The sequence below is a fragment of the Ischnura elegans genome, chromosome 12 (assembly GCF_921293095.1).
Source record: "Ischnura elegans chromosome 12, ioIscEleg1.1, whole genome shotgun sequence".
Classification (NCBI taxonomy): domain Eukaryota; kingdom Metazoa; phylum Arthropoda; class Insecta; order Odonata; family Coenagrionidae; genus Ischnura; species Ischnura elegans.
The window spans coordinates 21722049-21738658 of record NC_060257.1 but is presented as its reverse complement, the minus strand read 5'-3'; the positions used below and the strand labels follow the sequence as shown (position 1 = coordinate 21738658).

The 16610-nt window shown below is 36.1% G+C and overlaps 1 protein-coding gene across 2 annotated transcripts in view; it reads left to right on the top strand.

The window, feature by feature from the left end:
• Nucleotides 1-16610, top strand: part of LOC124168962 (ADAMTS-like protein 4) — a 266487-nt gene that overhangs the window by 235181 nt on the left and 14696 nt on the right. The window contains exons 2-7 of one of the 2 annotated variants that reach the window (XM_046547384.1): nt 9031-9235; nt 11416-11582; nt 12409-12571; nt 13598-13661; nt 14399-14562; nt 15963-16092. In XM_046547384.1, coding sequence (XP_046403340.1) covers nt 9031-9235; nt 11416-11582; nt 12409-12571; nt 13598-13661; nt 14399-14562; nt 15963-16092 — 893 coding nt within the window. Of the gene's footprint in view, nt 1-9030; nt 9236-11415; nt 11583-12408; nt 12572-13597; nt 13662-14350; nt 14563-15962; nt 16093-16610 lie in introns of both variants that reach the window. The other variant, XM_046547383.1, reaches the window with a different exon arrangement.

Genomic DNA, 16610 nt, shown 5'->3' with positions numbered 1-16610 from the left:
AGCCACTATTTATTCCGCATGTTATTATATTATTAGTATTTGTTATATTTATATTTGGGAAAATTTTACCGGGCTATATGGCTTATCAAAACCCTCCAAAAGTGCTATCCAGCCGCGATCGCTTTTTTTTGTTGAGGGAGGCGATCGGTGTGCGGAGCAATGCACCCAAACATAGTGGGGCGTATGTGCAATTGGAATTTCCGGCAGGGCCGAGTCATAACAGCAAGAGGCGATAAGTGAGGCTTCGCAGCTGGTTCCATGGAAACACTCCCTCGCGCACCGCTTCTCTTCTGTCTTCACCGCATTCCTCCGCTGCGAATGCAAGAAGTATCTTTAAGGTATTTTGAAGAGTAGGTACAACGACCTTTCCTTAATAAAAATTCATATTTTCGTTTTAACATGAATTTCCATAAGCATGATTGATGGGTTATGAGCTATATCCTCGTTGTTATTAGGACAAATAATAATAACAAATAAGCATCAGTGAAAAGTTATTGCACTTTGCAAAATTCCACTCTATGAATGGAATTATATTTATTGCACAAACTCAATGAAGGAAATTGGCACTAATCAAAGCTTTGCTACGTTTAAAATCAAATTTTTATACGATTATAAATACTTAAATATTTAAGGCAGTTTTTTATAGATTTATATATGAGCTTGACAGTCTTATTTGTTTTTTTTTATTATTAACTGATAAAATGCTCAATTTACATATGACTAATTTCGTGATTTGGTTAAAAATATTATTTCATAGTAATATACCTGTCTCATTACTGGAACAGCCGTCCGCGACGACTATACATAATATGGAGAGAGCTAATAAAATGATTGCTTATTATCACATGGTAGAACAACAAAAATATCGTAATAGCTTCAGTCCATATGGTTCGCTCCAGTGATGCATTTATCTTTTTAAAGAAAACGTTTTTACCCTTTTGAGAAATATATTGAAAAATATGTTATCAATATGTTCAATCATCGTTTTACAAACTGGCTTGGAAGTTTGGCGAATAAAGCCACTTGAACCACTTTTAGGAGTTCAACGAGAGTTTGATGGCCTATTGACGTATATTGCTACCGATAAAGGTCCTCGCGGATTAATAAAGGAGTTCTGATCGGGAGATAGAAACTTCATGCACACTCAAGTGGTCGAAGCTATACCGTGTTTTGGAGGACATAGGTTGCCCAACTGCGGGAAAGCTTATCTGGTTTCATTCATCTCTTTGACCAGGGATGGCAACTGGCACTAAACGAAAGTCAAAACCAGTAAAATTTCAATAGTTTCGTTCCCGGGAGCGAAATGTAGAAACGAAACGAAAAATAACACAGGCCAACAAAAAAAAATTATTTTAATAGCTGATCTATATAGATTTTTATGTGCCGAATCCAAACCTGGCCTTAGTTTTTTTGTATCACCCACAGTTTTCAAGCAATATGTATTTTAATATTTAGTCTAATACCCCTATACGGTACATAGGGAAATCAATGAAACACTGTGTTACATCATAAAATTGTTTGCATTTACTGTTAAATTACTTACAATTGTAATGTAGCGTGATAATACAGGGTTCACATGTCAACTGGAATTGCTCTACATTTTCTTTCCCTTTTTTCCGTGAAGCTTCTTGTGTAGCTTTTTCTGCGATGAATCGCTTGCTGAACTTCTCGGTGAAGTACCAACAGTAATTCCCCATTATCTTCGTTCATTAGAACTACTTTTTTAATTTATTTTTTAACTATAAAAAAGCTGTTAAATTCTAAAAATATTGCTTGATTTCATAAATTTAACTTTAAATGTGAAAAAATCGTGGTTGATACAACTTTTTAAACATCACTTTTGGATTCAGCTACTTAAAAAACATAATAATTTTTTTCAGTAAATGTATTCATTTCAGTATTTTCAGTAAAAAAGTTTTTTCGTTGTTGGCCTGTGTAATTAAACCCGGGGAGCTAAACTCAGGGTCGTACGCCAGATCGGAGTCAAAACTACTTCGGTTCGAAACTAAACTAAAACACTCGGACGAAAAGAAACGCAGATAATGTTTCGCTTTGGAGGAAACACGTGCTTCACCTTCGAACAGTTTAGTTTCGACCCACACACCGAGTACGAAGTACTTATGGGTGAATGGAGTAGAGACTCGGTCTACCGCCATTAGATGCATGGGGCACTCATATATTTACCACTAACAAAAGAACGGTGAACGCCAGCAGGCCATTCCATTTTTTAAGCTTAATATTTTAACCTCTTTATATTCTATGATGAAATGGGTCGAAACTATTCCCTCTTATCCCCCTTCACTCAACTTCTGGGATTGAAACTTAACTATGAGCAGCGGAGTTTCGATTAATTAAGTTTCGTTCCCGGAAGTAAAGTTTCGTCCCGGGTCGAAACTAAACTCCTTGATGGTTTTAATTTGGTGCGGGAACAAAACTAAACCAAGGCGTCTTATTTTCGTTACTCTCCGTGTCGAAACGAAACATTTTCGTTTCGTTTCACTTTCCATCGCCGCCATTAGCCCTGTGCCCTAGATGGCATCCAATTTCCAAATTTTTAATGTAACGAGAACAATATAACCGACAACCTTGATGTATGGTATGGGTCTTATCATTTTTTCTTAAGTATCATAGGCTATATAGACGACTTGATAGCAAAATGAGAAACATACTATGCATAATGCTATCAGGTCACCCGGCGTTGCTCGGGAAGGAAAGTACTCAGAGGAATGGTACACTTGGAACTAGGAATTCGTTGTCGCATGGCAGGGTTTTTAGGTTAAGAAAAAAAGCAGATGTATGATGATGTGTGCATACCTAACAGCAAATCATGTAAAAAACAATTTCTGTATATCGCACACGGGATCAGCTCATACCCCGCTTAAAAACATTAATCATTACGTGAGTCCGTACGCGGGTAGACCTAAAATGTTGTGTGAAGGGATACCCCAGCAAAAAATGGTTTGCACCAAGAGGATTAGTTAAAAGATACGTGTGGAATCATTTGAGTTATGTTTTCCCTTTGAGCTTCTCAAGAGGTGTGCCCAACCGGCAGGATGACCAACCACAGAATTTTTTCACTTCATATCTCATAATGGATCTCCACAAAGTATCTGCCTCATCCATCCAATTCAACCACAGAAGTTGCATGACGTGACATAACAAACAGTGATGAGAAAACGACGCAAAGGACGCGTCGCACACAACCAGGAGCAGCATTACGGGCTTTGAAAGCGTGAGATGCACCTACGTACTGACTTTGGTCGCAATTCGTGCAGCCTTATAGAAATTCATAACGGAGAGACAAACGGACATACTCTATTATAAATATAGATTCACTCTCCTTCATTCATTCACACGACACCTTAAGCGAAAACATACAAATAAACTCATAGAGTAGCAAAGAAACGATAGGAACACATAGCAGAAAAATCCCAGTAAGGCCGAATTTTTACTCTCTGATTTCTTGCTTTTTCCATTTATCACATCACCGTTGTCCTCGTTCTTTTTATGCTGTGTGTCCCTATTACTTTCTTGCTCTTGTCCCTATTGCTTTCTTGACATGCTCTTTTATACATATTTAGATATGCCTTTCTTTTATGCCCTGGAACAAAGTAAACCGTGCATGAGCCTCAGCATTCCTCAATACCATAATTGGATTGATGCATCTTACCACTATATTGTCCTACGTTTGTTCAATCTTTTTATACTTGGTAAGAGTAACTCTTTTCACTTCGCATTTCTTTTGCTGTTGTTTTTTAAGCATACTTATATGTCTATATTGTTATAATTTGACAAAATATAATTTCAAAAATAACTTGACAATTTATTCCTCTGAAAATATTCAATACATGAGGAGGGATTAAATGGACGCGTCGCACATAACCAGAAGTAGGACTGCGGGGCCTTAGAGCCGAATGGAAATTCATAGCGAACAGACAAACAGACACCCTCCTTTGTATACGTGGATGGAACTCCATTTACAAAATAAATATTACTCTCAACTGAACTCATCTTGACAGATATTGGAAAACGACTGATAAAAAAAGCAGCAAAAACTTGATATTTTACAAAACAAATGAAAAGCAAAAAATGCCGCCGGCCTCCACTCAAATCAGAATCCAAACAAAACTCTAACAGAAACAAAAACTTATAGAGATTCCAATGAAAGACTTAATGAATTAAGGACAGCACCTATTTGTGCGTTCAAACAAAAAAACGAGTTTGACATAATAGAGAATTTCAAGCGAAAGAGAAGAAACTTTTATATTTAAATTTATAAAAGGTTTAGCTGTTTTCATTATTTTACTAATTTTACGTTGAATATTTGAAAATATTTAAAGGAATATCATGATGTTATTTTCGCTTCAACTCCATTAGAAATTTAAAATAACTCCTTGGCAGAATATAAGATTTACTATCTTTTTCATTGCCAGGTATTGTTCACCTTTTCTTGTGTTGCTGATAGTTTGTTTGCTGTTTTATTCTCTGATTTTTAAATTTCTTACCAAGCAGACAATATTTTCTCATAATTTTCCGAGGATATTGCTTAGGCATGCATATTGGTTTTTCGTAGTACTATACTTGCTAATTATTCACCTTGTTTACTTTTTTATCATTTTGCGTTACCAAAGAGATGATTTTCCCTTTTCTATCTTAAAATTTCCCTCATTTTGCCCTTTACCTGACTTCGTGTTAAAATGGTATTTGATGTCTATATGTATACTTACCCAGTCCGAGAATTTTAATACTTCCATTTTTATACAGAGATATCAAAAATATAATCACATACATGTATTATCACTCAGATCTGTAGTTTTCCCAAAAGAAAGCGCCAGCCACCAGAGGCGTAGCCAGGAATTTCGGTCGGGGGGGTTCAAAACCAGGGTGGAAAAGTTTTGAAAAATGGGGTACTAAGTATTAGGTTTTAAACTAATTTAAACACTTTTCAAAATCGTAAAAACTTCATTTGTTAAAGAAATATTTTACAAATTCATGATTCTTCAATATTTTGTTTTCTTTTATGATGAAAAATAAGTGAATTTTTATATTTCCGGGGGGGGTCCGGACCCCCCTGAACCCCCCTGACTACGCCACTGCCAGCCACCTGAAGTGACGATGCTCACTTATGTGAATATCCACGATATATTTCGATAATACGGAATGAAACGAGGACATGGTAGAAGCAAGCAGCGATCTCGGTAATAACTTGTTTGAGTTATGAGCCTCGACGTTCTGCGACATATTGCGATACACTTGAGCTCTTTTACCGAGCCAGATGATATGAAAGTTTTTATTGGCAGAGTTTCCAAGCAAAAGAGTCCAACGGATGCCATTACTCCAGCCAAATGTGGAACATAGAAGGAATAGGAAGAGAGCTTACGGATGGGAAGCATCCGGTTCTTATAGTTTTCTGGATAGTTCTCTCGAAATTAGGAATGGAAGACGATTGAAGTATAAAACCTATTTATTTGATTTTTTCATATTTCCCTTTGAATTTTCTTCAGTTAGTTTCAGAAGAGTTAAAACTTCATTCAAACTTAATAGTCATATTATTTTCAGGTTAAGAATTTTGAGCACCAATTGCTAATGAAAATAAGAGAATTATTTTCGTCTTTAAAATTTAATTTTCGATATAAAAGCTGAATTTGATGGTTGCACACGATGAGTAATCTAGACAGTGAAATTCGTGAGATTCGATAAGGAGGAAACTGAATTCTTCATACAATATTTTCCTTTTATTTGGTGATTTCTTTAAAAAGATGAGTTTTAACATGCCGTAGGCCCATTTATTTATTGCCCAAAGCTATCGTTAGTAACAAACTTGGTCATACGTCGGGCGTGACGATGGTATTTTCTACTCGCGACCCTATTATGGTAAAAATATAGGCAAAACGTTTACCTTATTTAAATTTTTCCGACCACTTCATAGTCGTGACATTATAATAAAGTACACGTGTGTTTCGATGTAGATGAGATTTTTACCTTTATTATAATATAACGCAGGAATTTCTGACACGTAAATCAAGAAGTTGTTGTCGAAGAATCTAAAATCCTACGCAAAAAATATGAGGATATTCCAGTTTAAAAATTAAATAAATCAAACTCAATGCAGTTTTATTAAGCCTTTAGGCACACCAAAATGAATCCTCTAGGTGGCCTTGTAAAAGACATGAGTGGTAAGCTACCATGAATATGTAATATTCACACGCCTCTGGTTTGGTCTGTGGCTTGCTGATTCCTTACCGACCAAAGCCGATCAAATGATCCATTCAATTAATGTCACTTTAATTCAAGACGTCCTCCAAGTGTACTAGAGAAAAATTATTTTTAATTCTTTGTTAAAAATCAAAGAGCCATCAATTCATCTGAGTACCACGGCGAATATCAGGATACCTACTTTGATTTTTATTCGAGCATTACGCTTGAATTCCCTGGTAAGTTGACAATATATATCTCCTGACCTGAGAGGTATTCTTGAATGTTTCTGTAAGGACCCGCTCGATTTGACATATACATCACGGTTGCTGGTAATTATGATTTAATGGTTCTAGTAATCGAATGAGTACTTGAACTAATAAATGAGTATCTGAGTACATGCCAGAGAAGTAAAACAACTTTCCATTTGGAATAAGTCTACTTTAGCATATTTAGCAGGAACTACTCTCGCAAAGAAACGTTTACACCTGTAAAATTTGATGCGTTCCAAATTATTGGAAATGTGGTAGATGGGACTTGCCACGCACAGCTAGAAAGTACATGCAATCCTCTTTGAAGGAAACGTTCACCGTTGATTCGTTGAGATTTATCATTTAGACCAACTTCTCCGCTAACTGAATGACGATAAAAACAATAAAAAGCCAAACAAATTACTCAAAATGCTTAGAACATTGCAAAAGGACGATAATTCAACGCGCTTAAGCCAAAATGCAATATGGCGATTGAAAAGTTTGAATTTCTGCTTGAGTGAATGAGGCCGAAATCATGGTTTGAATTAAAGTGACATTAATTGAATGATAAAACAAGATATTAAGAAAAATCACGGTTTCAGAATCTCGACGTGAATAAGTCAATTTTAAAATGTTCTTTTTTGTTAATTGGACTGAAACTTTTGACGAATTAAGGCATTGAATATGTAATCCAATTTGGTAGTCAGTTGAGCATTTGAAAATTGTTTTGTTCAAATTTCAGTAGTAAATGACACTTTGGAATAAGGTTTAAAATGAGGGTATGCTTAGAGAATGTAAGAAATATAACTAATCGTCAGTAATAGTGTAAATATAGCTAAATTAGTAGAGAATGAAATTTCAATTAATATAAAATTATCCTTTGTCTTAATTATTCAGTTAGAAAGTAAAGGAAAAGGTTAAAATATCTAATCAAACACGCTGAAGAAATCGGCATAAGTTCTGCAAAGACTAAAATCACTTTTATTTCACTTTCATGGTTGAGCTTATTTCCATTCTTTATTATTTTCCCTAAAGCACCCATATACTTTATTAGAAAACAAGGTGAGCTAATCCTCAATTTGTGTTAATTTTAAATTGATGCATAAAAATGAAAGGTAAGGTGCTCTTTTCTACGATAAAGAATAAGAAGCATTTCTGCTTACAGAGCCATCATCAGGTACAAGACCTATACTTTATATGAGTACCCTATACGTATATGTCGAACTCCCACAATATCACGCCCGAAACAGGTTGAAGTTATTAAATTCATGTTTTTATCATTGGATAGGAGTTAACTGATTCATTGATTCTATTGAGATTTCCGGATACACCGAATAGTATCTCTTGTTATACTTATTTGATTTTTGTTTGAACCATTGCATTAAATTACTCTTGTGTTTACGTAATGATTACTCCATTATTATAGCATTTTGAGCAGTAAGTTATCAGTACTTACGCTTTTGCTATTTTGCCTATTAAATATGTGAGGTCACTTTGCCGATTTTCGGACCCCCTTTCCTCCTTAGTGAGATCTCGAGATTAGGCTCGACCCCCTCCCTCTAATCTCACGTGATATTGTTCTTTGCAAATACGTTTATCTGTGCTTCATTATGTTGGATTAATAAAAAAATACATTTATTAATTATTTTTATTTAAGATTAGTGAATACTTAATATTTTAATAAGAAACTCGTTTTGCTCAATTAAACCCAGTTTTATTCGAAATTTCACACTGCTTCATGCGGAAAAAAAATTACGTGATACTAGTCAGGACCCCGCTCTCCTCCACCTGAGATTGGGTGAGGATCGGCATTACAGTTTCGCCCCAAAGTGTGATGGATTCAGTGTTGTCTTTCCACCCTGTGGGCTCGGGTTTGAATTCCCACTGCGGCAGGGATTTTTCAGAGATCCCTGCTTGAATGCTGTGTGGAGTACATTTCAAGCGCAACACTCCGTCCGTCGGATGGGACATTAACCCGTGGTCCTCTCGGTGCCTTTTATTAAGAGGACTCTAATGCCGACGCCGAATTTCTCTCCACCCTTCCCTCATGGCGCAAATGACCTCAGCTGTTGGTCGCCTCCTCCAATTACCATACCATACTTGGGAATAAAAGACGACTTTTGAGTCATTAAAATATTAAAACCAATTGATTTTCTACTTTTTCATTTTTTAATCTCTTTCTCATTATTCACATTTCCTTTTGTATGTCGATTAGAGAGTTTCAGAAGAATTGAACCTTCATTCAAAGTCAATGGTCGTATCATCTTTGGGTTAAGAACTTCAAGCATCAATCCCTCATGAAAATAAGTTGCTTTTAAACATTTTTCGCATTTCAAACTTTCTGTAGAGGCTAAACTATCCCCTGTTTGGACTTTTTAATGATGCTGTCTTTCTTTATTTTTTCTCTACATTATTTGTACCATTTCATTGGAAAATGTGGTGAGCTAATTTCCAATTTGATTTAATATTATGTTCATGTTTTCGCTATCGGATATGAGTTGATTAATTAGTTGATTCTATTGAGATTTCCGGGTGTGCTGAATGGTATCTCAACCACGAATTTCTTTTCCTTTTTCCGCTGTAGCACGTTGGGTGCGACGGCGTGATCGGTTCTGATCGGAGCGTGGACGCGTGCGGCGTGTGCGGTGGGGACAACAGCACGTGTCGCCTCGTGTCCGGACTCTTCACTCGGCCTCAGCTGCCCGTCGGCTACAACCTCATCGCCCAGATCCCCTCAGCCGCCTGTCACATCAACATCACGGAGCTGAAGCAGAGCAGGAACTACCTCGGTAAGAGAAGCTGTATAAAACTCTCAAATCGTACGCATGCCGTCCGCTTTTTGGTGAAAGGATTACTCGCTTAGAATTTTTGCTTTCATGCTTAAATTTTCCCAGTTTTAGAGTTTATTTACACCCTTATTTACATTTTCCTATATCTCTAAATGGAAAATTTTATTTCACTGTAAAAATTGATATTTTCATTTTTTTATCTCTTTCTCAATATTCACATTTCCTTTTGAATGTCAATTAGAGAGTTTCAGAAGAATTGAACCTTCATTCGACGTCAAAACATGTTCCTATATCTCCAAATGGAAAATTTTATTTCACTATAAAAATTAATAGTGATTGGATGCAATTTTTTCAATTCAAGAAACCATTTTGCTTTCCATAAGTACCACTAATTAAAATCATTTATTGCTTAACATTTTGAAATTTTTATGCCCTATTGAAAAAACTCAAGTAAACGTTTGTCTGTATCTCAAATTAGAAAATTTTACTTTTTGAGATACTGGCAAATCTTGGGCAAAATCTACTAAGCCTGGTTTACGCTTACACGTCTTACACTTCAGCAGTCAACTATTAGGAGTATTCTTCCACTCGGCCGGTCCTATCTTATCGTTTTAGTGACGTGCTAATTGTCTAATACTTACGTTAATATCTTTAAAATGTTAGCATATTTAGTAAATGAGACCTTTTCAACATATTCATTCATCTCAGATTAAAAAAATTTACTTCCGAGAAAATACCCATGTGAAATTTCCAAATTTCATGTAAGGGCAAGAGTTTACTCAAGTTTTCTCAATATGGTCTGAAATTTTCAAAATGTCAATCAACATTTTTAAATTAGTAATACGGTCTCGTATAAGTAATATGTTATTTTGGCTTTGCTACATTTCAGTACCTATATTCCCACATCCAGGCTGTCCTTTTATATTTTGCTTGATCAACCCTCTCTTTTTCCTTTATAAATAATATCTCACGCCAATTTCACCGTCCTCTGTTCAGCCGTAACCTATGTGTCCATTCTAGTACCGTTTCCATCGCAGAATGTTTTTGATGATGGTTATAATTTGTGGTGAAGGTAGGCCACAGCAACACAATATTATTTTCTTATCCTTGGCCGGTGGTTTCTCTCCTTTCCTGTATTTTTTTCTGTATTCCTTTTCACTTGCCCAAGTACTAATTTTTTGGCCTTACACCGAGAACTCTTGCTTCAATTTTCCTTCCATTTCGTAAAATCTATGTTCCACATAAATTTATTGTTTTTCTTAGGATTATAGTGATCCATGTTGGTATTTACTCTCCTCTTCTCTTTAATATCTCGTTTATCAACCTATCCGACCATTTAATCTTCGGTATCATCCGCCAGTACAAGATTTCAAAGTTATAAATACTTTGATGATAAATTATGTTATACTGGTTCGGGTTTTTCAACCTAAAAGTACCACTATTCAGTCCCAGATTTTCACTCATAGTCTTCTATTCTTACTGTCCATGCCCATATGCCTCTCTGTCTCTAAACGTTCTTTTCTATTCAGACTAGTTTCTTCAATTACCTCCTATTCAAAACGTGTTCCAAATTTGATCCTTTATCTACCTTGCACTATCTCTATCGTCATTTCCCTTTTACTTCTCTCTCAACCCTATGAATACTACCATTCTTTGTTTTTTAATTGATAATACTGTTGAGTATTGTTTTGTTCACTTTTTCTATATTTTATTTACTATTTGTTAATTGTCTTCTTTGCCATCATTAATCCTTTTTAACTGGCCTTATGCTGTCTTTGGACTGCATTAAATAAATAAATTATCAAATCTTAAGCTCTCTAAATAACGGCACGACCTTGAATTAAATAAATGTCTTTGACAGAGCTATGGGTCGCTCGGAATCTTTCGAAAAATCTCTACGGAGGCCAGTGTTATATACAATTATCCACCCATGTCTTAGTTAGAGATAAATGTTCCAGGGTTGTTCCCTCCAAATACATATCTGATATTCCCTCTGATACATATCTGCATATTTACTGGTATGTATTTTCAGGTCCTCTTTAGGGAATTATCTCTCGCTAATTCAACATCCTATTGTTCGTAAATACTGCGTGTGTTCCATTTTCCGCCGCCATTCTTCGATGAACATGTTTTCATCGTGATTTTCCTAATTCTTGATAACCTTTCTTACATCGTTCTAGCTCTGCGGCGCGCCGATGGCAGCTATATCATAAACGGCAACTGGGCCATCAACTGGTCTGGTGAGTACGAGGCGGCCGGGACAAGGTTCACTTACCGAAGACAGGACGCCAACGGCGGAGAATACATCGCCGCCAAGGGACCCCTGCTCGAACCCGTCGACATCATGGTGAGACAATTAATAACAATTGCAATGTTATATCTTAATTGGGAAATTCAGACCAAATTAAAGCAGTGGAATGCGTAAAATTTAGAATATTTCTTGCAAATATAATGAGTGATCTAAAATGATGGAATCAGCTTTGTACCTCTTCAAATATCACAAATTATACGCTGTAATAAATCTGTGAAATACAAAAATACTAATGTAATATTCATAATTTATGTTTAGCTTTAAACATAAAAATTATCATTCATGCAGTAATTTAGAATTTACCACAGCATTATCGATACCTTTACCTTTAATGTATAACATAGTAATCTCCTTTTATATATAACGCACTAATCAATAAATGCATGAATCATTTCGTTTATACTAAAAGTAGTGAAGACTGCTGCGTTTAGAAACATTTATTATGCAGAGACGTCGCATAAAAATATGAAATTGACCAATTTAGTCTTTTAAATAATTACGTAATGAATGAATGATAATGTATAAAGTGAACTATAAAAAAATAACCCGGAGCTAAATGTGGTTCTGGGAATAATAAGATAAAAATCGATTATTATCGTTATCTATCCTCGATCACTATAACAAAATTAAAAAAGTAATAAAAACTGCGTAACTTCATTCTCAATGAATGAAGTTACGCAGTCATAAGAAAATACTAAAAGTGGCTATTTTATATTTTTAAGCCTTCATTAATTCCTGGATTAGATTGCTCATTTAAATTTCCTCTCATTCATTCTCGTTAGTGCACACATTTTTGCAAATTCAGTTTTTCTGTTGATTTGGAACTCATATGAACGCTTCCTTGTCCTTCCTTCATGCATAGGTCATCTACCAACAGCCGAACCCGGGCATCAAGTACGAGTATATGCTGCCCGTGGGAGACTTCAACCGACCCATGGGGGTCAGTCCTTCAACCGGGAATAGGCCGGGGGCTCCGGGATACTATCCTGGGGCAGGAGCCGGTATCAAACCACCCATAGCCTCCTGTGAGTACCTGCAAACCTGTATTCGTTCTTAGTTCTGCAATACAAATATTGGTACAACGCAGCCATTCATTTCACCAATGCCGAAGCCTGACTTAAGTTCCCTGACATTCTTCTCCCTTATGAATATATCCGGAGGCAGAAAATTCAAATGCCAATTAAAATATGGAAGGAAAATAACACCTCCGAAAACTGTTTTTCGTTTGTATTAGGCAATAAAGCACGAAGGATTATCTAAAGCAATCGAAAAACCTTTTTTATAAAATATTTTTCCTTCAATGGATTTCATATGGTTTTCCTATCTTCGGACACTCACCTTATCCTATAAGTTGTTAAACTTAATTATTTCTTTCTTATGTGCTGCTCGATCTGTTCAGTTATGTGCATACGTCTTGGTCTGTCTTGGAGAGTAAACTAATGAATGAATATGAGAAAATCGTGGATTGCAGCTTTAAATTAATTTGCCAGAGAAAATGGTTCAGCTAAGTTCAATGCTTTTGCATAATTGAAAAAAATCTTGAAAATGGCTTTATGTGCCTGAACCTAGGTAGATTAAAATGAAAGAGTGTGGAATTGTGACTAACAATAAGTGATTTCATTGGGTTAAATATAAACAATTTCCAAATTCTTACGTTGGAAAGTGTATCTTCTATCTTTTGTATCACCTTGAGGTCTTCAGACTCGTTGAAATAACTGCTTACGTGTCATAGGTAAAATTAATTTTTCCTGACTTTTTAATTTCATTTTTTAACCGCTCAACTCATGCTTTTTATTATGATGTTTTTCTCGTCTACATATGATTGTCCCTTGTATTAATGCCTTTATTTTATTTTAAATCGATTTGTCTATCCAAATTGGGTTTTAATTATGCTGAAATGGCTTTCGTGAATAGCATCTTTTATTTCATTAGGGATAACTTTCATATCTCTCATTACATTCCAGATTTTGTTAATGATTTTTTAGTCATATTCTGTAAGTGTATTCCAAAATTCTTGCCTCTTAAGCATTAACGATATTTCTTTCTTTCAGCTCTGTACCCAGATGACATACCAGCGAAGGATGGCCCGATATTTGATGACCTGGACACCAGAAGGTAGGATTGAGTGCATGTAAACTACCGATCCAAAGTAATGCATGGCATATGTATTGCTTTATTTCCTTAGTGAATGCCAGAATTTAGCGATATAATTATTTTTCTCGGATTTTATAATTTAGAACGGACTTCATAATTATGACAGTTTTTGGGAACTTTTAGCAATATTTACTATTTTTGCAAGCCGTAGATTTCATTTATTTCTTTTTCAATTTTTTTGTTATATTAATAATGAAATTAGTGTTTTGATAGTAGGCGAAAGAGATAAAGCCATAATTAACGATAACAGTTTATGAGAAGGTTACATGGAATGGTTTCGAGCCTCTGATAAATATTTTTTATTCTTTTTAATCTCATTACATTTTGTTTTATTTCATATTTCTCTATCTGGGGAAAATAATGTTGAAGAGAAAATTTCATTTGTCCCGTGGTTTTTAGTTAAAGGTAAAATATTTGTAAGCCTCCAATCCCATTAATTCTCATTTTCTTTCTTCGTACAACGAGTTTCATAACTTTTTTATACTGATGCAAAAAATTAGCCACAAAAAGTAGGCAGAGAGACTTCGCACGATTTTCGCAATCCACTTACTGTTTAATTTGCTTATTTTTGATTTTATTTTTTTATTTTATTTTGGAATGGATGTGATTAGCCCTTTTTCTTTGAACGCTTGTCGCCTGGCTTTTTCTAGGAATGGGGTGTCGTTTGACTCGCCGTATGTTTATCACACTTATCGCAGCAAGGAGTCGCCGGCCGGGAGGTTGGGCGGCCAGCAGGTGCTGCCACCTGGTGATGACTCGAAGCCCCTCTCGGCGAGGACCCGTATGGGCGGACGCGGAAGCAAGAGGAAGTTCATCTGGAAGCTGTCCGGATTCGGCGAATGCTCCAAGTCCTGCGGTGGAGGTGAGCATAGACATTAATACCATTATAATGGCAAAACAAATAAACTTTATCAATTCATCTTAAACTGAACGGCTTACAGCATGAGATTTCCACTGAGTACATTGGCTATAACCCAACTTCAGCACCTTTTTCAATTTAATTACAACCCAGATGTAGGCAGAGCCAAAAATCTTGCTTTGACACATAGATTTAATCCCAATTTACCCTCCAACTGAGCCAAAATCTCACAAGGTATAACCAATAATTGAATGACACGTATCCGAAATTTTTCGGAGTCCATCAGCGGATGTGTACCCTCTCAGTGCCGCCTATTATCCTTTCCAAATACCATTGCGGCTGACCCAGTCGTCCTAGCAGCGGAGTGTAAGGGCCCCCGCGTACTAGCAACTTTTACAAAGCAACTATTTAGTTGCTTTTTGGAAGTTCAAATGAAACACACGGCATTGACTGTGGCCCCACGCACGGGCGACTTTTTAGTTGCGGCAACTAAAAAGTCGTCCGTGCGCGGGGCCACAGTCAATGCCATGAGTTTCATTTGAACTTCCAAAAAGCAACTAAATAGTTGCTTAGTAAAAGTAGCCATTCAGCGGGGGCCCTAAGGGTCGTGTTGCTCTGTGGGTTGCATAAATTTAGGCGTGTTCCTGATACATTCCCTCGCCCATACCTCACAAAGCATTGAGCGTTGGCGGCTGAAACTAGAACTACACCTCATGGGTATCCACTTTCTATCACCTAGAAACATTTGAACGATATCTTGAGGTGACACACGAGGGACTTTCCTTGTATGTCAAAAACCCCTTGCCCACTTGGCAACACAACTAACTTACTCACGAACAGTTTTAATAACGAAGAATTTTCACGAAAAAAGTGTAACCGTGTTTTTCTTCCATTCCTGCGCTTGGTGAAGTAAGGTTCGCTTTCATAAGGCACAATTCGCTAAGCACATTTTGCGTTTGGACACACGAGTCACAAAATTTCCTCCCACTTTGGCCGATATTCACACCCCCATATGAGTCATGTGTAGTAGAGTTAGTGAAATTTAAAATTAAGTAGACAGTACGATATATTTATGTATCACTTTACATGCTGTTCTACAATATCTCTCCGGAAAAATATAGACTTCATAATATAGGTTTGTTGATTCCCAAGTTAATCTATCTTTATCGGAGGATTACCTGCAATAATAGAGATGTTAGTTTATAGTGAAGTTTTCCAGATGGGTTCATTTCAGTTTTCTCCTAGAACTCGCGTCTTCTCGCTTCTCTTTACATATGTCTTCGCCTTCTCCTTTGGATATATATATTAGGACAATCAGGACTTTTCCTTCCATTAAGAAAGCGCCAGGTACAATCTATTTTTCATCCGTTTTCAATACTTATTTCTCCCATCACCTTATTCAGGTGTGCAGAGTAATACAGTTCACTGTGTTCGCGAGCACAACCATTCGCCAGTGCCGGAGAGGAGATGCTCGCCTCAGGACAGACCCGTGCCGCAGACCGCCCCCTGCAACAACAAACCATGCCCAGCCGAGTGAGTACTTACCTAGTTATAATATCATCTCCAAAGGATATTTAAAAATTTTAATTAAAGTTATAATATTTACTGTAGCCTTGTTGGTGTCTTACAAGCATCGGGAAAGTTAAAATCAGAATGTTATCTACTTTTAAAACTATGAAGAGGTGGAAGGTTGTCGCGATATCTATAAATAAATTTCACGCAGTAATTTGCAAAAAAAAAATATTTTACAAATCTCATAACCCATGCATAAGTTACGATAATATGCATCGCAGTGAGAAATATTGGCATAGGCAGCCATTTCACTCAAAACTTCACAAGTCACTTCGATTCAATTACACACTGGAGGACATCGAAATCGAGGATTGACGTTTTATGCATTCTATTGTTTGAATTATAAAATAATTCTAAAATGAACACTTCTTAAAATACTAAATTTATATTTTTCAACTCTAGTTCTCTGAAATACTTCGAAATTTGCACTTTAAAAAGTTGAATGTATAAAACTTCTTTCGTGAGTCACGATATCCTAG